Source organism: Lissotriton vulgaris, chromosome 4_1, assembly GCF_964263255.1.
Source record: "Lissotriton vulgaris chromosome 4_1, aLisVul1.2, whole genome shotgun sequence".
Taxonomy (NCBI): domain Eukaryota; kingdom Metazoa; phylum Chordata; class Amphibia; order Caudata; family Salamandridae; genus Lissotriton; species Lissotriton vulgaris.
The window spans coordinates 1,094,150,789-1,094,172,580 of NC_141691.1; the positions used below are offsets into that span (position 1 = coordinate 1,094,150,789).

The 21,792-nt window shown below is 43.2% G+C and overlaps 1 protein-coding gene across 4 annotated transcripts in view; it reads left to right on the forward strand.

Moving 5' to 3' along the window:
* Window positions 1-21,792, forward strand: part of SLC9A3 (solute carrier family 9 member A3) — a 1,201,500-nt gene that overhangs the window by 563,514 nt on the left and 616,194 nt on the right. For all 4 annotated transcript variants that reach the window (XM_086965314.1, XM_086965316.1, XM_086965315.1 and 1 more), the window contains one exon: window positions 15,407-15,496. In XM_086965314.1, coding sequence (XP_086821440.1) covers window positions 15,407-15,496 — 90 coding nt within the window. The remainder of the gene's footprint in view (window positions 1-15,406; window positions 15,497-21,792) is intronic.

The following is a 21,792-nucleotide window of genomic DNA, read 5'->3' on the forward strand; positions in this document are numbered from 1 at the left end:
GCAGTGCAGCAGATGATAAAGGCAGCAGTGGCAGCTGCTTTTCATGGGAGGGAGATGGTACCTTCTTCTAAGAGGCCTCGTTTGGAGGCTGTGGCCCCTGCAGACTCTGATAATGAGGAGGATACTGACCTTAAAGGAAGGTATGTGCAAGGTCCAGAATTGAAAGAGGTCCTCCTGCACTTTTGGCTACAGGATTTCTTGTCCCAATACCAGCGCAAGGAGCCAGAATCCCTGCCGATTCATTCATTTATACAGAAGACGATGGAGAATGAATGGAACGAGAAGGACAGACATGCCATTCCTAGATTCTTGGCAAGAGGTGTCCATTACAAAAATGTACTTACAAATTCTCAGCTTCCATCAAGGTGAATTCTTTGATGGCAGGTTTGTCATCACATAAAGCGCTTATTTCTGAAGACTCAGGGGCATATTAGCAAGGGCGATATCGCTGTTTTAGCTGGACTTTTTCCCGCTAAAGCGGCAATATTTGTATCGCCCTATTAGCAAGCTGTCACTAACAGTAGTTAGCGACAGCTTATAGGCGATAGCTACAGGTTTGGGGCCCGCTTTGCATGTCAGAGATATTTATCGCTAATGACATGCAAAGTGGGCGTACCCAAACTGTTAGCAACTGAAAACAGTCGCTAACACAGCTATCGCTTATTAGCAAGGCAGGCGAAGCGATGAAATAAATCGCGCTAATCGCGATTATCGCTAGAAACCAACTCCTGCTAAAAAGTTGACTTACCTGTATAGTCAATGGGGGGTGGATTATCACATTAAGCCCCCATTGGCGTTATTGCATTGGAGATAAACGTTGCTAATAGCACGCTATCCCTGCGATAATATCCAGCAATAGCAAGCGTTAAAAAAAAATGAGCTAAGCGCATTTAGCGATAAATATCGCTACTCCTTGATAATATGCCCCTCAGCTCCTACGGACCCTATTGATAAGAGAGTGATGTGGCTGCAAAGCGTACCTTTGCCGTATCTAATTGTGCAGTTAGGGCAGAGGCCTATTCTTAATATGCCATTCAGTCTCTACTCAAATACTTGCAATCCCTGGCAGAGGTGATGGATCAGGTTGAGAAGAGAACATCACTCAAACCCTGGCCGTGATGAAACAGCAGGTTAGGCTGTTATCTGACATTTCTACTGACTCCCCGGTGCAGCTTTGGGTTCTTTCATAGTGAGCAGACGCCAGTTGTGATTCAGATCTTGGAAATATGATGCTGTACAGAAAGCATTATTAATGAAGATTCCTTTCCTGGGGTAAAGATGCTTGGGCCTCCCTTGGAGGACATGACCAGGAAATCGGCTGAGGATCGCAAGCTGATGGCCCCTGAGAACGTTGAGAGGCAGAAATTATTTGGCAATAAGAGCTCTTTTGGGGTGGCCAGACATGGAAAACACAACCAGCCTTTTCATGGTAGGATGCAAGGCTGGGGTGCCCCTTCCACCGGCAAATCCCAGTTTCAGTATGCAGCTGTCTCCACTCAGCCCACCCCAAAACACTGCCTATTTGACTGAGGTGGTCACCCAGGTAGAAGGTCAGGTTTCTCTGTTCTCCAAGGTTTAGACCGAAACTGTGACAGACCAGTGGGCGCTTCAAGTGGTAAGGGAGGGGTTCTAGATGTGTGGGGGGGATTCCCCTCTAGATATTTCTCAGTTGACTCCTTATTCAGTGCAGGGGATAAACCAACAGCCCTAACTAGATGGAATTCAGATGCTTCTGGCCAAAGGGGCTCTTATTCTTGTGCCTCCTTCACAAAAAGGAAGGGGAGTATATTCTATTCTCTTTCTAGTGGAAAAGCATTCTGACGATCTCAGGCCTGTGTAGATCTGAAATGGTTGAACCATTTCATACCCCCATGTGAAGTTCAAGATGCTGTCTCTGTAGATCATTCATCCCTTTTTCTACCAGGGTGACTTTCTGGCTTCCCTATACTTACAGGATGAATAACTGCATGTGCAAGTGCATATGTTGTTGCAGAGGTTTCTTTGATTTTGTGTCCTGGATTACCATTATTAGTTCAAGGTATTGCCATTTGGCTTATGCTCCTTCACCTAGATTTGTGACTAAGGCATTGGCTTCCCTTGTTGGTCTTATGCATGGGAAGGGGATTAATATATTTCCTTATCTAGATCACTTGCTGATTTCTGCTTCTTCATTGTCTAAGGCAAAATAGCAAGAGGTCTGGACTGTGTTACAGGATCATAGATTCTTGGTGAACCTCAGAAAGTCATGCCTGTCCTATGCAAAATATGACTTTTATTGGGACACATTTCAGGACGTTGTTTGGGAAAGCCTTCCTGTCTGTGGACCAGAAGCTTACCCTGGTGACTGAGCTTCAGGGGTTGCTTGCGCAGCAGTATCTCCCAGTAAAACATTGTCTAAGAATCCAGGACCTTATGTCAGATACCCTTATGGTGCTTTCTTGTGCATGTCTCCTTATGGTTCCATTGATTAGTCATGTCCTCTCCCACTGGTGGATGTGGTCTTAGGATTCCACTCGGAGGGTTCCAGTGACAGCACAGGTGAGTGACATTTTGGGATGGTTGTTGGACGATGCAAATCTGTCACAGGGCATCTTTTCCATATAGTACCCTTCAAAATTGTGAACACGGATGTCACCATGCAGGGCTGGGGTGCAACACTGGAGGATGTGTCTGCTCAGGGAAAATGGACAAGGGTCCAGTCTGCCTGTTCTTCCAACTACCGGAAATTGAAAGCAATTCAGTTGGTTCTCCTGAAGTTTGCCCCTCACTTTGTGAATCATCATGTTCAGGTCCGAATGGATGCAGGGTGGTCATTGGAGTATCTCAACCATCAGGGAGGTTAAGGGGTGCAGTCCCTCAGTCATTTTAGTAAGGATATGTGCTTTTATGATTTTATTTTAAAATCGAATAAAGCTTTTTTTAATTGAAATCAGTAAGGATATGTGCAGCTGGACAGAGCAAGAGCTATGGTCTCTGTCTGCAAATTACTTACCTGGGAAGGAGAACTAGGTGGCAAACCGGCTCAACCTTGTGTTTCCTTCGATGGGCTTATTGTGCTTGATGATGAATGTGTTCCTGCAATTGCAGAAGAGATTTTGGCTTCTGAGGATCAACTTGTATGCCTCAGTGGAGAAAGCCAAGCTGGAATGCTTCTGCATGATTATCCCCCTTGTCAGACAGCTTGGTAGATGGACGCAATGTCTTTCATATGGCTGATGGGCCTGTTGTATGTGTTTCCCCCAGTTCCATTGATTTCCAAAGTATTGTGAAAGAGCAGATTAGACAAGGCCTTGATGATTCTGGTGGTTCTTGGGTGGCAGGGGTGCCTGTGGTATCCCCTCTCGTTGGATTTGGGCGTCTAGCTGCATTGGGAGATTCCTGTCATCCATATCCACTGATGGGTCCCCAGCTCCCGGTCACTATGTTGCAGTTAATACACCTTCAGGCCTGTTTATTGAGAGCTTCAGTCTGATGGCTAAAGAGTGTTCTATGGAGGTTGCTGATTTGATTCAGCAATCCTGCCGCCCTTCTACATTGCATGCTTATGCAAAGCATCGGGCTAATTTTGGGGCTTGGTGTGTTGGGATGAGTTTGGTTGCAGATGTAGTGAAACCCATGAAAGTTTTGGATTTTTTTGTCCAATGATTTTTAGTTGGGTTGGGCAACTCCCACTATTGGGCTCAATGGGCAGCTCTTAGAACATTTAAGAGACCTCTTTTTAATCATCTGCAGCCCCTGGTGTCCCGTTTTTGATGAAATATTTTTCATTGAAAAGACTGAAGCCTATGGTTGCGGCGCCTCCTTGGGATTGACCTTTGGTGTTAACGTGCCTTACAGGGGGAATCATTTGAGCCTCAGGAGCAGGTCGTATTAAAGTTCCTGACCCTTAAGGTGGTATCAGTGGTGACCATCTTGTCTGCCCGACGGGTGGGTGAGTTGGGTTCGTTGTGGCGCCTCCTTGGGATTGACATTTGGTGTTAACGTGCCTTACAGGGGGAATCATTTGAGCCTCAGGAGGAGGTCTTATTAAAGTTTCTGACCCTTAAGGTGGTATTAGTGGTGACCATCTTGTCTGCCCGACGGGTAGGTGAGTTGGGTTCTTTCCTGAAGTCTGAACCTTTTTTGCACATTTTGACAGATAAGTTGTTCCTGATGTCACACCCCACCTTTGTTCCTAAGGTTTCCTCTTATTTCCACAGATCAGCGGAGGTGGTGCTCCCTGTGTTTTTTCCTGATTTTCACTCTGAGGAGGAGGCTTTGTTACATCTTTTAGAAGAGAATCAGCCGTTCTTGGTGTACTTGACTATGGCAGTACCATTTAGGGAGGTGGATAGTCTCTTTATGACTTTTGGACCAGTGAGGAATGTGTTGAAACCCTCCATTTCCACTCTTCAAAGACGGATTAAACAAACAATACTTCTGAATCAAGAGGTGGGCGTGCGTCGGATAATGAAGTCCAGAGAATGATAGTGCGTTTTCCAAAAAGTCTTTATTTTCAATTCTTAATTATCTTACGATATAGAAATATTGAACTCAGCCAATGCGTTTCGTTCTCTCATGGAGAACTTCATCAGGGCTGAAAGTGATTTAAAATTACATTTAGTGTACGAAATTAATACAAGAACAGAAAGGAAGAAACCTAAAGAGAGAAAAACATGGAAAAAAGACAAACAAATTCAGAAAGCAATTTACAAAAAAAGCAGGAAAATTATGTGAAAAGTATATTACCAAAATTCAAATTTGTTGAGAATGAGGACAAATAAGGCCAGAGGATTTAAAACCAAAAACGACAAAGACATATATATATACAGCATATTTACAAACACTAGCAGCACATGGGAGTATTTGAACAATTAAAAACTGAGGAGAAGAGAAACTCTCACTAGCGAGTGAGAGCAAGCAAGTGGACAAATATGTATCAGGCACTCATAAGAGCTTGCTTTTATATTTAAAACGAACTCACATAAAATAGGAGAGAGAAGGTGTGTGAGCATTTAATAAAGTACAATACAATTGAATGCTGAGTAGCAACACATGCATAGAATTGCGTTGTGATAAATATAGAAATTGTGAGAAACAAAAAAAGGGGGAGAAAGCTGAAAAAAGAAATACAGAAAAGCTATCAAATTAGAAGTAGTAAAAAAGATCAATAGACAAAGCATGAAATGGGAATCCAAGAATCAAGTTGTGCTAACCTACACAATACAAAGAGAGAAAAAATTATATATTTGAAAATAGACCACACCATTGAAAACAGGACTGAATGCTGCCAGGAGACAAGATATCGAAAAACAGAAGGGAGTTCTCACCTCATTGGGGTGAGTCTCCTCACGATACTGGTGAATGGCTACACATAAAAGGCTCTGTGATAAATTAATATTGGGCACAGTGTAGAGCGTAGAGAGGCCTGGTCCGGCTTGGTGTCTAAGAGTAAGGGATACACAAGGAAAGTGGGGAAAGATAATAAACATAGGCGAGAAGTACTGTAATTGGAAAAACAAAAAAGAAAATTAGCTAACCTAAAAAAAGACACGAGTCCTTAACTAAGGAACAATTGATTTGCAGGATCGTGCTCCAGAGCAGCGTAATCGAGCGCTGTTTGGCAAGGTAGTTGAGCCAGTTTTGGCCACAAAATGTAGAGCTGGAATATAACAATCAAAAAAGCAGTCAGTCAGAAAGAAAAAATATAATGGGTTTGTTAACCACAAGAAGAGAAGGGTCCGCGGTTGAGTGCTCTTACCTGTATTTAAGAAATTGTAGCAGGGAATGGTCGATGCTCCAGGCAGTAGCACTGGACACAAAGGGGGAATTCCCACAGCCAAGTAAGGCCTAAGAAAAGGGCGACGGCAGAAATGGAAAAATGGTAAGGTTATAAAAAAATAGCAGTAAGAAAAGGTGAAATTGCCTACTTGGGTGCGAGATGGAATAAAAAGGCCTCCTCATTGGGAATAAAATTGCATGTAAGGTGCAGTGACAAAGCTAGTGTGTGGTAGCACTAGCAGCAGTTTTCTATGCAGTCAACCATGCGTTCGGGCGAATAACCCCAACAGCAGTGAGCCCACAGTGTATAATACAGCCCTCCTGGCGAAAGCATGTGGGGAGATAATGAACGCCTGAGAAAATCTCAGCGATAAACAGACGAAATGTAAAGGATTCCACTGGCATCTAGTTCGATCCAGTGACAAACGGGAGAAACCACAAGATTCTTGAATTAGAAATAAAAGTGAAAAGTGAATCCTGGGGATATGAGGATGGCTCCGTGTGGGTGAAATAGATAAAATAACTGTAGGTAGGGGTAATGTGGAAAGGGAGGAAAGGCGAATGCAAAAAATAACGACATAAAAGGCTCGGGGAAGCGAGTATTGGCATGGCCCCCTGAGAAAGTAGTTAATACGCTACACTTAGTGAAGGGAACCTCCGTCACCGTGGACAAATAGATCGTTGCAGGCTCTGGGTAACGGGTAATGGCATGGCCCCCTGCGATAATAGTTAATGTGTTAAACTCAGAAACAAACCCCCGTTGCAGGGGTAGCGAAAGTAATAATAAAGGCGAGGTGGCATCGTCAAGTAAAAACGTGCTACCTGTAACCCCCTATCAAGGGACACATCTCCCAAGTGAAGCACCATCTTAGGGACCCAAAAGTGTTTGAAGCAGAGCCGAAAGCTCCTTACCTCGCAAAAAGGAGTGCAACAGTCGGAGGACCTAAGAAAGTCCTTAGCACCTTGACGTCTTAAAAGTGCTCTTCTTCTGGAAGGGGTTACCAAAGGGGATGATGACGGAGCATTTGAGCAAATCGAACACTCACCCCCAGAGAACTGATCTGGGTTTAATCCAGCTCCATTCTTTAGCTCACTCCACCACCCCAGTTTAGACATGGCCATATGCAAATCAGTCTGACCCTGTGCCTCATGGGAACAGTCCAGCCCGAACTGCCAAGCCATGTCTTCCCTGGACCGGAAACAAGCATCCTGGGACCGGTTTCGGGTGCATAACCCTCATCAGCCAGGCTATCTTGAATCCAGTGGCAAAGTGAGCAAGGGACCCATGTCTGGCCATAACCTGCCAACTTAGGGTGAACAAAGCGATACCAAAGGGGATGATGGACGGAGCGTTTGAGCAAATCAAACAATCACCCCCAGTCAACTGATCTGGGTTTAATCCATCTCTATTCTTTAGCTCACTCCACCACCAGGCCCGGACTGGCCGTTGTAGGAACCGGGCAATCCCCCGGTTGGCCGCAGGGGTGGGGGCCGGTTTGGGGCCCCTGGGGGCCGTTTTTGTTACAGGGCCGTTTTTGCAGCATAGCTGAAAAACGGCCCTGTAACAAAATCGGCCGAAAACCGGCCCTGGCAGAGAGCGCGGCCGCCTCCCCTCCCCCCGGGAGGTGGGGAGGGGGGGCCGGCCGAGCACTTTGCCAGGGCCGGTTTTGGCTCCCAGTCCGGCCCTGTCCACCACCCCAGTTCAGACATGGCCATATGCAAATCAGTCTGACCCTGTGCCTCATGGGAACAGTCCAGCCCGAACTGCCAATCCATGTCTTCCCTGGACCGGAAACAAGCATCCTGGGACCAGTTTCGGGTTCATAACCCTCATCAGCCAGGCTATCTTGAATCCAGTGCCAAGTGAGCAAGGGACCCACGTCTGGGCATACTCTGCCAACTTAGGGCGAACAAAGCGATACCAAAGGGGATGATGGATGGAGCGTTTGAGCAAATCAAACACTCACCCCCAGTAAACTGATCTGGGTTTAATCCATTCCCATTCTTTAGCTCACTCCACCACCCCAGTTCAGACATGGCCATATGCAAATCAGTCTGACCCTGTGCCTCATGGGAACAGTCCAGCCGGAACTGCCAATCCATGTCTTCCCTGGACCGGAAACAAGCATCCTGGGACCAGTTTCGGGTTCCTAACCCTCATCAACCAGGCTATCTGGAATCCAGTGGCAAAGTGAGCAAGGGACCCACGTCTAGGCATACCCTGCCAACTTAGGGCTAACAAAGTGATACCAAAGGGGATGAAGGACGGAGCGTTTGAGCAAATCAAACACTCACCCCCAGTCAACTGATCTGGGTTTAATCCATCCCCATTCTTTAGCTAACTCCACCACCCCATTTCAGACATGGCCATATGCAAATCAGTCAGACCCTGTGCCTCATGGGAACTGTCCAGCCCGAACTGCCAAGCCATGTCTTCCCTGGGCCGGAAAAAAGCATCCTGGGATCAGTTTCGGGTTCGGTTTCGGGTTCATAACCCTCACCCAGTGTGTGGCGGGCCCCTAGGGCCCTGAGACATGTTTAAAATGCTACTTAAATAACTGGCACAATAAGTTCTGCAGGCCTACTATTAACATTTAGGGGGAGAGTCTCAAACATGCTGTAGTTAGTCAGCATCAAAAAAGTGACGCTAACCAGCACAAAATGTTTTTTTTCTAATTCACTTTCCAGTGGAAAACTTGTTTTGCACTGGAAAGTACCCACAAGTAATGCAAAGCTGCCCAAAATGCTGCTTTGCATTACTTTGCGTCAAGGGGACATTACAGGGGTGGTACATGGGTGTTCCCATACAACCGCTCATGCTTTTTGATGCTAAACCCCATCTACTAACATTAGTAGAAAGGGTTTAGCGCCAAAAACTAACACCACTGAAAAGCACGCATGAAGAGGAGAAATGTTTTCATTTCTGCTTTATAATCTCTCTTTGCATGTGTGCTGCACTGTACAGCACTTATACAAAGTAAGAAAAGGTTTTTCAATTGTCTAACCATAGTATTTTGTGTAGGAAGGGAAGTGAAACCCCTTAACCTTGGACGAGTAGAGGGTCTTAAACTGAATGTCACCTTTAGTAAATGTGGAATGTAACCATGACCGTTAGCAGAGGGGAGTGGGGCTAAGGGACTCGCCTATGAAACACCAGAGCACTGACCTGACAGTGTGTATTGTTTGTGAATGTTGTATTACCTTTTGCTCATATATAAATATTAATTTTGTCAAAAAAACAAGTATTTGACTGGACATTCATTTAATGCTGCTGCTGAGCGTATTTTGAGTATGAGGGGTTTTATAGACAGTATGATGAGATAGATACATAGATAAGAGGCTAGATAGGTAGATATATAGCTAGCTAGATAGATAGATGGCTACATAGATGGAGATGGTTGCACTGACGGCTAGATAGTCAAGGGTGAATATGTACAGAAGGTTGCATAGATTGGGAGAATTGCCTAAATCGATAGAGTTGCATAGATAGATAGATAGATAGATAGATATGACAGTATTGGAATAAGCAGCACATCAATCATACACTTCTATATCGTCATGAGAACGAACTAGAAAGCCATAAAAGCAGGAAATACAACTTACCAGCGCGACATACACGAGTCCAATCATAAATGCACTTCATTGCATGCATACTAAAAAACAATATTTCACAAAGAGCAGTTCAAAATGACCACAATCTGGTATGCTGTGAATTAGCAGCATTCAGATAAGCAAAGGGCACGCTCAAATTAATTTACCACAGCAGGAGACATGTATTGATAAAGCTGGAATGTGCCCAATGCTCATATCAAAAACATGAGCTGGTAAAAAGGGTTCTGCTATGACATCTGGTTCTAAATATAAAGGCAATGCTAAAGTAATAAAGTAGAAACAAAAACAATGACGCTTTAGAGAACTACCTTGTGCACCAATACGTTTCCTTTGAAAGAGCAAGCTGCAGTCACTAAAAGTGAAGTTAGCCAGTGGCTGAAGTGGGTTGACCCATTGCCCCATGCTGTAGCCTGTGGAAGCACAATGTGAATGACTCAATAACTGGCCAATGGATGATGAAAGCTGGCTGAAAGGCCCTTGAAGTTGGTATATTATACATTACATGTTTGTAAAATCAAAAGGTGATGGCTAAAGACTGACCTAAAATTCATTGGCCCTGCATAAATGAATCCCGCTCGCCTGCAAGTGCCATTGTATAATATTCCTACAGTAGTCTCTCTATGTTTCTCCAATACATGTGCAAGAAGTACTATTTGTTACCTGAGCCAACAAAACGCATATGGAAACCACTTTATTGAATTTCCTTAGTGAGTTACTGCAAGTGCATATTTGGGTTTAGGATGACATTCCAACTAGAAAGGGATCTGTATCCTTTTTTTAAAATGTATTTTATTTAATGCGATTTTATATGACGCGAACATTACCCGAAGGTGTCAGAGCGCTTTACATAAGAACCAGTTGTGATACATAAGGACTTAGCTCGTAAGGCATGTATTGATTGATGTGTCTGCACTTTGCAGTGGATTTTACTATGCCTGTCACCATGCTAATTCATAGCTGTAGTGCCGTAGTCACACATTTTCAAAAGAAGGACAAAATATTAGTATCCTTGAACTTATTGCAGGGTCTACCCACGATATGTAATGTTGAGGCCTTCTTTTCTCCCAAAAAAGCTGTATTTAAAATCCCTCCTGTGGTCTTTGAGCACAACATGTATTTCTAGCTGTCCATGTACTACACATACATTTCACGTCCAGTCTTTCTCTCGTGAACTTGTTTTGAACACTTCATTTTTACTTCATCACGATTTGCACTAAGCTCCATGGCTCAATTTCTGGTATCCAATCCCTCATATTGTCTCTCATGAAATTACTTGCTGATTATGCTGTTTTAATGCATTATTTATTAGAGAAATATCTAATTTGACAAATGCGATGAATCATATGTACATGAGGATGTATGGCGTTACAACGCATAATTTTACATTGCATACCATTACAACGCGATTTTTACAACGCAGGATCCATTACAATGCATGCCCTTACAACGCATGTCAGGGCTGGGTTTGGGTTTTGGGGTACAGGGGTATTTTTAGGTTTCAGGGTTGGGTTTCGGTTTTGGGGTACAGGGGTATTTTTAGGTTTTAGGGCTGGGTTTGGGTTTTTGGGTACAGGGGTATTTTTAGGTTTTAGGGCTGGGTTTGGGTTTTGGGGTACAGGGGTATTTTTAGGTTTCAGGGTTGGGTTTGGGTTTTGGGGTACAGGGGTATTTTTAGGTTTTAGGGCTGGGTTTGGGTTTTGGGGTACAGGGGTATTTTTAGGTTTTAGGGCTGGGTTTGGGTTTTGGGGTACAGGGGTATTTTTAGGTTTTAGGGCTGGGTTTGGGTTTTGGGGTACAGGGGTATTTTTAGGTTTTAGGGCTGGGTTTGGGTTTTGGGGTACAGGGGTATTTTTAGGTTTTAGGGCTGGGTTTTGGTTTTGGGGTACAGGGATATTTTTAGGTTTCAGGGCTGGGTTTGGGTTTTGGGGTACAGGGGTATTTTTAGGTTTCAGGGCTGGGTTTGGGTTTTGGGGTACAGGGGTATTTTTAGGTTTCAGGGCTGGGTTTGGGTTTTGGGGTACAGGGGTATTTTTAGGGTTCAGTTTTTTTTAAAAAAACGACTTTAAATAAATTAATTAAATTAAATTATTTAAATTAAGTTAAATTAATTACATTATATTATTTACATTTTTTAAATTAATTAAATTAAATTAATTTAAATAAATTAATTACAATTTTAAAATAAATTAATTAAATTAAATTAAATTAATTAAATTATATTAATTACAATTTTTAAATTAATTAAATTAAATTAAATAAATTAAATTAATTAAAATTAATTAATTACAATTTTAAAATTAATTAAATTAAATTAATTAAATTAAATTAATTACGATTTTTAAATTAATTAAATTAAATTAATAGAATTAAATTTATTAAATTAAATTAATTTCAATTTTAAAATTATTTAAATTAAATTAATTAAATTAAATTAATTAAATTAACTTAATTACATTTTTTTTTAAAAGATATACTTACCTATACTTACGTTGTAATGGCATGCGTTGTAATAGCATCTGCTATGTAATGACATGCGTTGTAAAGGCATGCATTGTAATGGATCCTGCGTTGTAAAAATCGCGTTGTAATGGTATGCGTTGTAAAATTATGCGTTGTAACGCCATACATCCGGACCAGGCACTTGAAAGTATCAAGGATCTAGTGGAACTGAAGATCCAAGAACTCGATAATCTGCCTAGTCTTATCTCACCGGCCACGCAGGACTCCAAATTTACCGAAATTTATCAGGAAACCACCGACAGGATAGGGGAGTTTTTTCGTACAAGGGACAGTGGGGACCGCAAACCGCATTCTTTGCAACCAACGAACCTGTGGTACACTGCCCTTTGTCGGGAAAAGAGACAGGCGCTGTCTTTGGCCCTTCGAGCCAAGGATCAGCTAAAAAAATCCCTGGCAAGGAAGTCCTATTACAGGACCATAGACAATGCAAAGCGGGAGTGGGAAGAAGCACATTTTCAGGAGCTCAAATCTGCCGCCCAGCTGAAAGACTCCACCCCATTTTGGGAGCTCATTAATGTGAGCACAAGAAAGGGTGAGGCCCCGATTCCAAATCATATCACAGGCAGCCAATGGTTCGAGCACTTTCAGGGCCTCTACTCTGGAAGGGAGGGGACCCTGACAATAGAGGAAGGGAGAAGGTTGACCCCCGATGGGCTCTCCGATGAGGGGGTTACCTTTGAACTTCAGGAGATCCAATCAGCCATTGCAAGCATTGCGCCTGGCAAGGCGGCAGGTCCAGATGGCCTGCCAGGCGACCTATTACGCCATGATGGCGAGCTCTGGTCTCGCTTTGTTCTCCGGGCCCAGAATTGTATCATGGGCGGCCACCTCGTTCCAGATTCATGGAGGGGTGCAGAGGTGGTAGCTATCTACAAGAAGGGGGATAGGGAGGACCCTGCCAAATACAGGCCGATTTGTTTAATCGATGTAATGCAGAAAGTGGTTGGCAGGGTCCTCCTCACGAGATTGAGATCTTGGATAGACAATGATGAGATCTTGTCCCACTTTCAAGCAGGATTCAGACAGGGAGTGGGCACGATGGATCAGGTCTTCAGATTTTTCATGATATACTGGAAATCGGTAAGGATTAAGAAAGGCAGTCTTTACCTGGTGTTTATCGATCTTAAAACGGTCTTCGACCTGGTCCCTCGTGCCGAGCTCTGGCAGGTCCTGTCTGAGGTGGACATCCCCCCTCTGATCCTAGATCTGATCGTGCGTTTGCACTAGGAGAACTACGCCAGAGTGAGGTGGGGCCGACAGGGCTATTTGACGAGAGAGTCATGGTAGAGAGAGGGGTACGCCAGGGGTGCGTCCTGGCCCCAACCCTGTTTTCTCTTTTTGTTAACGGGGTTGTGGAGTACCTGAGAGAGGATCCTGCTGACGCGCCAACTGTGGCAGGGGAAAAATCACCTACGCTGCTTTTTGCAGACGACACCCTCCTGATCTCTAAAAGCCCGATGGGCCTGCAAAAATGGCTTGATCGGTTCAGCCAATTTTGCAGGGCCAGAGGCTTATGTATTAATACATCCAAGACTAAGCTAATTGCTTTGGCACCATCAAAGCGCTTTAGAAACATCATCAAACTGGATGACTCCCCTTTAGAATTAGGAAGCTTTTTCCTATTTGGGTCAACAGCTTGATGAAATGGAACTCCCATCTGTCAAAGATGCTATTAAATCACAAACGTGTGTCTGGGGCAATAGCAAGGCACCAGCGCCTTTCTTATAGCCGACCTGTTGCTGCTGCCATCAAGGTATACGAGGGGAAAGCCCTGCCATCTTTTATGTACATGGCGGAACTGTGGGGGTTCGAGAAAATCGAGGAGCTAGTGAAATCAGAAAATAAATTCTATAGGGACCTGGTCTCGCTTCCTCCATCTACTCCTCTGGTCCCCCTTCGCCACGATCTCGGGAGGCACTCGATCAGAGACATAGCTAGGCTGCGCCCTCTTCTATTCTGGGTACGTCTCAGAAGGACCCCTGAACTGTGCAATTACGCTTCCGGCCTGAGCGAACTGTTGCGCATAGGTGCAGGCCAAGAGATACCCTGGGTTTCTAATCTGAGACACTTGGTGGGGTCCATTGGTTTAGCCGACGTTTGGGAGAGCCAGTCTCCGCCTCCCAAGCAAGTAGTTAAGAAGGCCTATTGGGAGTGGGTGTCAAACGAAACAATATGAAACCTGAAGCATGGCTCCCTGACGGAAAAGTTTCTAGACTCCATGTCATCCCCTAAAATAGAACCCTTCTTAGACCTCATTGAATCCCCAAGAGATAGGGCATTGTATTTGAAATTCAGGTTTGGCACACTACCTCTGAATGCTTTTACAGTGGAGTGGAAAACCGCGGGTGAGAAGGAAGAAGGCTGCCCTGGTTGTACCTCCCCTACAGAATCTATCTCCAATTTCCTCTTTCCCTGCCCAGCATACGGCCAGGCGAGACGGAAATGGTTGAAACCTGTGTGCTCCAATCTAGGGACCAAGGACTATAGGGAGGCACTGCGCATTCTTACATTAGACCCCACTGTCCCCAGTGTAGTGTGTGGGACAGCTAAATACTTGGGATGTGCCTGGCTAGTCAAATCTAAGCTTCAGTAGGCACACCAGTTGTAGACCTGGAGCATCCGAAATGCGCTACGCTCTTTTAGGTCTCTCATTGATGTGATAATGTTTTTAAGGTTTTAACGTTTTTTTATTTTTTATAACTGTTATAAAAAAAAACTACTGTATTTTTAAATCCTCTATTTTTCTACTGTATGGTAATGTGATATCGCTCTTTTTTATGATCTATGTACACTTTTATGATATATTTTATCGAATAAAGTCATACGACAGCAAGTATATATTAGGTGACAACATGTATTCATATATTCTCGCCGTTATTAGGTAAAATGTTAAATATTGTGAGGAAGCTAAAACATTTTAGTGGTGCCCGAGGGTTTTTCCTCCCAATCACATAATCTTGCATCCAGTAGCGCCTTCCTATTTATCGGAACAAATAGATTAAATATCAAACACAGTAACGGTGTGAAACCTTTCAAGTGAAATTGGAAGTGTGAGACGGAGTGTGGCTTTTCGTGGTCTTGGAAAAAAAACTCCAAAAATACTCTATACTGTTCTTTTTTGCAAACAACACATACCATTACATACATTTTGAAATATGTTTTCATCTCGGAAGTCAAAACTAATGCGACTTCTCGAAGGAGACGTTACATATGGTACAACATTTTTAATAAAAAACAATACTTATTTTTTTACTTTTTTCCGTATTAATCGTTTCACATATGAAATGTTGCAATGTTTTTTTTTTATCTAGAATTTAAATCACAGTACTCAAGGCACAATGCTGTTGGTTTTCTGAAATACATATGGAGTGGTTGAGGAAACTTAAATCTTTGCCACATGAGCCCCGTGGATGCCCCACTGTTTGTCCATCACAGCATCAGTTTTCAGCTTATTTGTGCTTATGATTGTCCTACATGCTGATCTTGTTTTATGTACCAATTTCACATTATACAGGGACTAACAATCAAGCCTTTGGTGCAGTGGCTGAAAGTGAAAAGAAGCGAGCACAAGGAGCCCATGTTGAATGAGAAGTTGCACGGCAGGGTAAGTTTGATTGACTTACTGCATTGCAAAGCCTTGGGTGTCAGTGCGCTCTATACACACCAAATCAAATAAATCTGCTCTTCCTCCTGGCAATTCACTTCCTGAAGACAAACCTTAACATTTTCCGAATCTGCAAAATCTCTCTCAGATTATGAGTTTTGTCCCATGTATATGTCATGTAGGTGTGAGGATACAATATCGAAAGGATCTTCAGACATGAGGACTATGTAGTTCTCAAACCAAGTAACATCAGGGGTGAATCCATCAAAACTGTAAAATAACGCGTGCACTCTTAGTGCTTTCACCCAAACCTCTATCTTTTAATTTGTAATACTAGCTAGGTAAAGAAGGTTACATGAATTACACGATAATGTAGTTGAAGTAGCCATTGTCAGTAAAGGAGAAAGGATATGAAAGCAACTGATAAAACATGCATATCTATATTCACCAACAGTCACTTCAGTTCTCATGCAAACCCAGTATCGTCTTGTTCCTTAAAGGACATGCGTGGCCATTCTGTAACAATAAACGGGGTCAGCACAATAACCCTAAGAACCAGGGTACTAATAAAGTGTCAAAATAATTGCCTTGAACATGCCCCCATGAGCACGTTCTCCTGTAGTTTGGGGCTTGTTTGAACACTTTTATTAGGGCGGATTTGGGTTACCGCTCTATCCCTGTTTTTTTGAGGAAATGTGTTCAAAATAATAGAATTGCATTAATCCATTCATTCAGTCATCAGCCAACAGCTGAATTAGACAAAGCCACCACTGTGTGGGAAGTAGACTTTCCCACTACTCGGTAACTACTGAAAACTTTTTGGTCGAGTAATTATGGAGGCCAAGGGGTTCCAAGATCCGATGATCACATTTGCAGATGAGATCATGGTGTATTTGTATATTATGTTAATATTCTAGCAAAAGTCCTGTCCCTCCTATTCCAGCGAGAGGGAAACACAGCAGGTATGGATCAACTTAATGTTCCAATAATTCAATGAAGCGAAGGTTCAAGAATCCATTATTTATTCATATTCACCAATGTGAAAGAGACGAGTGTCCGCCACTGCGGCAGTGGTAAAGGGGGAGGGGATGGTGTTTATTTATTTATTTTTATTTACAAAGTTTTATATAGAGCTAGCTAGACCCGGGGGTATAAGAACGCTTTACATACTCAAGAAAACATAACAGTAATGTGCGGCATCTCAGTACCCAGAGCTTAACCCCCCAATCGACAGTCCGACAAAGAGCTTTAAAAACACGATTTACATTCTATGAACCGTCGGAAGGTCAGGTGCATTCTAAAATACATGCCTGGTAATCTTCTTAACATAGGTAGGCTGTTGCACTAATCTGGTGGGGATCCAACTTCATGTCCACTATTAGCTTCATTCAGTACAAGAGAAATACTCATTCTCGGACACCAAAAGTTTAAAGACATTAAATAGCAAAATCACCTTAAATACAAAGAGCATAATAACCACCCACAAAAAGGCAATTTCGAATGATTTGAAAAAAGGCCTGTTACTAGTAGTAAGGCTAAGAGTCAGACACTAAAGGCCATTACTCTGGGACTAAGAGAGGAAGTGGCGCATGTGTCCGAGACTAGCGTAACAAACGCTGGTTAATGTTTCTAAACACTTGCTTGGTAGGAGACAACTTCGTAGTTTAGTGGGAGCATAGTCTGTGAATGTAAATGTTTGGCCGTGGCTGTCCAAGTTCATGGGTCTGGTCTTTTGGGGTCCCAGGGAATTTTATATTGTTTGCTCTAGAACCTGCGACTGAAGAGACAGTGAGAGGTGCTGCGGTTAGAAGCGGTAGGAAGGTCAATACTCCTTTACCTTTCACGATATCGCATTCCACCACCCTGCATGATCAGTCCCAATCGCCGCCAGAGAGGGACCAGCAGATGGGACACCTTCAGGGCAGAGAGCAGCATGTCTGTTTTCAATGTGCATACAGCTGCTGCCTCACGCACTGAATTCATGGGCCACCCACGCCCCCCAGCACATTTCTGCGGCTCGCGGGATGCCGCCCGCGCCCGGCCTGCCCCGCCTCTGCCACCATAGACCTGTGCTAGGCCGTGCCGCACTCACCACCTCCGGCGCCGGGTACACAGGGGCCCGCATTCACTGCAGCTGCCGCAGTCACCAGAGCTCTCGGCTACCTCGTTCCCTCTCACAGCCGCACGGGGCCTGGAGCGGCACCTCTCGCAGGCGCGATGTGGGCAAAGCTCAGTCCTCCCCAATCCGATCCCTGATGGCAGGCAAGCTTTCTCAAAGCAAAGAGGGCACACCAACCCAGCAATGGCGACCCGTTTCAAAGCTCCCCGGGCGCCACCATTTCCGGGCCGGTGCCCCCCAGGGGCAAATATGGTAAACAAGCGCTTAAAACAAGCGCCTGACTCCTGCTGGCATAAAAGGTTCCTTATCTTCTTTATGAGGCTATCTGGACCCATAAAGAAGATAAGAAACATTTTACGCCAGCAGTAAGTCAAGTAAGCCAGTCTGAAAAGGACGGGGCTTACAGAGAAAGAAGAACTTAACTAGGACCTCTTCTCCAATGGCTGGCCACCGTTTAGCATGTACAGTGACGCCAGCCAATGGAAAAGAGGGACGGGGCTTAACCTCGCTAGTGGAAAATACTCTCTGTCATTAAATCTCGCCAGCGACGCAGTCTTTCGCAGGCCAAGACCTAAAAACATACTTCCATATGGAGCATGTGCAAATGTAACCACCCTTTCTAACAGTGCAACACAGCTCATACAGTACTTCAATATATAATATTAAAATATACAAAATTTATAACAGCCATGAGTAAAATGTTGGATGAATAAATATCATTAAATATTATGTTAAGACAAAGAAACACTAGGTACTCCATTTGCAAAATGGCATGACTGGTGAGATCTGGATTACACTGAAAAAAACAACAATCTAAGCACACATGTGCGTTCAAAATTACAAGTCCCCATAGTTGCTTATGTGCAAAAAATAAATCAGTCTCACAACACATGTAAATATCAAATTATGTTGTCTTTCTAATATTGAAATATATCTAAAGTTACATCACAGGCATTAGATGGAACAAATCTAAATCTCATCAAACATTATAAATATGAAGCACAGATGGGCAAATGCTCCATACTACAAACATGTGCAAAGTGCAAACACAATAATTAAATAAATTAAACACACCCTAGTGAACACTAATAAATATTGAGTTGTGGGCGCTGTGCAAAAAGGCGTTAACAATCCTATAAAGACCTACCCATAGGTCATAATTAAAGTGCTATTGCTTAATAATAAAGTGACAGTGCCTAAAAGATACAGTACGAATAATGACAGTTCAATCAATATAAATATGCAGTACAACTTCATAGATACAATTCTAAACGAAGAATGTAAATATTTGGGTAGAACATCTGTAAGTTATATGTAGAACAGCGGAAGAGACAGTGAGTCTAAGCCAATTAGCAGATCAAATGGCATAATGTGCGTGAAGAGACAATACAGCTAGACATTACTATAAATAATTATGTAAGTCCTCACTGGTATTAAGCCCATTTGGCATCTTAGTGTCAAGAGTCAAAATTAATGTAGACTCTAACCGTCGCAGCTTCCATTCTATGTTACCCCCTCGTATTGACAGGGGGACAGCCCCAATCACAGAATATTTGAGATCACTGACTTTGTTTTGATGGATAGCTTTGAAATGCCGGGCAACCGGATAGTTGGGGTCTGAGTTGATTATCGCTCGCAAGTGCTGCAATATCGTATTGAACACCGGGAGATTAGTACTGCTGATGTACTTAAAATTGCATGTACATTCAAGCAAATATACAGCATATTCAGTGCAACATGTATATTGTTCTTTTATCTGTACTGGTGAATCACTGAAAGCAGTTCAATATTCAGACATATTGACCCCAAACGTACATGCCCAGCAAGACGAGCATTTAAAAAAGCTAGTTTGGATAGCCAGGTAGATTTGGATGTCAATTCGGGGCTGGATTTCACCAGGGCATCCCTCATAGAGGGTGCTTTCCTGAAAGTAATAGCAGGGAGAGTAGGCAACAGTAATTTCAGTGTGAGATCAGTGAGCACAATAGGCCAATGTTTGTAAACAATTTTTCAAATTCAATGTTCCTGTTTACTATATGTAGGGATTCATCTAACAGGTTGTGTTTCACTGTTCTCTTCAACAAGTGAGGACTGAGCCATCAATTCTGCGTTGCATTCTCTTTTTGTCTTAAAATATTATTCAGGTGGTATTCAATTGGCCTTATCCAAGGCCGATAATAAATCAGAGAGCTTGTGCCCTCAGGCCAAGAATTGGTCTAGAGCCTCATTTTGACACTGTTTTAAATCGGACTCTAGGCTGCAAATGTGGCATAGGCGAAGGAATTCGCCTTAGGGTATACTGTGATTGAGATGTGGAGGATGCAAACTGGTAGCATGTAACGTGATATTTGCCGGTAGTACTTTTCCTGTGCTATTTTGTTTGAATGTGATTGTCACAAATGTATACTTCCACATCTAGGAACTCAACAATCTGCTCGCTTATAGTGGCCGTAAATTGAAGATTCAATAAATTGTCATTAATAGATGTTACAAATTGTGAAGCTGCTTGCTCAGTGCCTTCCTATACAATTAATACATCATTTATGTATCTGCAATAATATTTGATATGGGTGTCCCAAATGTCCTTGTGAGTCACTTTGTGGACGTACTCCTCCCATCATCCCACCAGTAAACAGGCGTATGTAGGAGAAAAGCACACCCCCATTGCTACCCCTCTCAACTGTTTATACAGAGTTTAATTAACCCCTTCACTGCGGCGGCTATTCCGCCGCAGTGCTAAGGGGGTGGGGCGGCCACGCGGCGGCCGCATGCTGGTGACGGAACCGCTCCGTCACCAGCTTCGGTGGCGCTGTGCTTATGACGGAGCGGTTCCGTCATGGCCCGCCCCGGTCAATGGAACGCTCAGCGCAGGCGCGGAATTCGCGCCGCGCAGGCGCTCCGAGCGGGCCATGACGGAACCGCTCCGTCATCAGCACAGCGCCACCGAAGCTGATGACGGAGCGGTTCCGTCATCAGCGGACAAGGGGTTAAACAGGAACAGATTAATATTGAGTCATTGGTCAATCATTTTGAGCAGCATGCAATTGTCATCATGTACACAAATGTCACGCTTATTAAGAAAATGCTTGACTGCTTCTAAACCATGGATGTGATGAATGCTAGTAAATAGGGAAGCTATATTCATAGCTATAACAGATGGTTAGGCTGCCACTTAACTACATACAAACTTTTCAGGAAATCTCCTGTATTTTTGATGAAGGAGGGCAAGCTAGTTATATGTACCTGTAGGAAAAAGTCAACGTATTTAGACACTGCTTCTAACAAACTATTCCTAGCAGATATAATTGGTCTGCAGGGACAGGAGATATACCCTTATGCACTTTAGGAATAAAGTACAAGATTGGAGTTGTGGGAAAATCATTCTTCAAGAAGAGAAATTCATTCTTAGATATTAGACCATGTCTCTTCCATTGATGAAAATGTTTAAAAACAGTGTCTTTCACCTGGTTCAAGTGTTGATGACTGACTGTAGAATAACAACTCAAGTCAGACGGGTGGCATTGAGCTTCTGCTAGGTAGTCAGTATTCGGCCATAGCACAATTTTGCCACCCTTATCAGCACTACTGACAATAACCTCATTGTTTTTGTCTCGCAATTTTTTCACCAGAGCCCAATAGCTCTTCAAGCGATAATTCTGCCTCTGACGTTGAGAGTTGACAGAACAATTAAGTTGTTTTAAATCTTCAATTACCATCTCACTAAAAACATCAACAGAGTCCTTGGGCATTAGAAGTTAAATGTATGAAGGTGCACGAAAATGACTGGCAGCACCACTCCTGTGTTTATCCCCTCAATGGGAAAATTCTCTGTGCATACAACCTCATTTTGAGAGTCCTCATTTGCTAATGATTGTAACACCTGTAGGGTGGATAAGTCACAGGCTTGTAAGTTGCCCGTACTGATGCCTTGATTCATAGGTACTGTTATTGATTTGTTTAGTTGAAAGAATTTTTTAAGTTTTATTTTCCGGATGAATTTGTAAATATCAATCTGCGATTGTTTATATGAAAAAATGTGATTCTGGGCAAAATGACAGACCTAGGGATAGCAATTGAAGTTTCGCTTTAGTGAGTGTAATGTCAGTGAGATTGATAATGGTGTTGTCATCCTGTAAGTTTATCGTCTCCTCCTCCTTGCTCCTCTTTCCCTATCTGG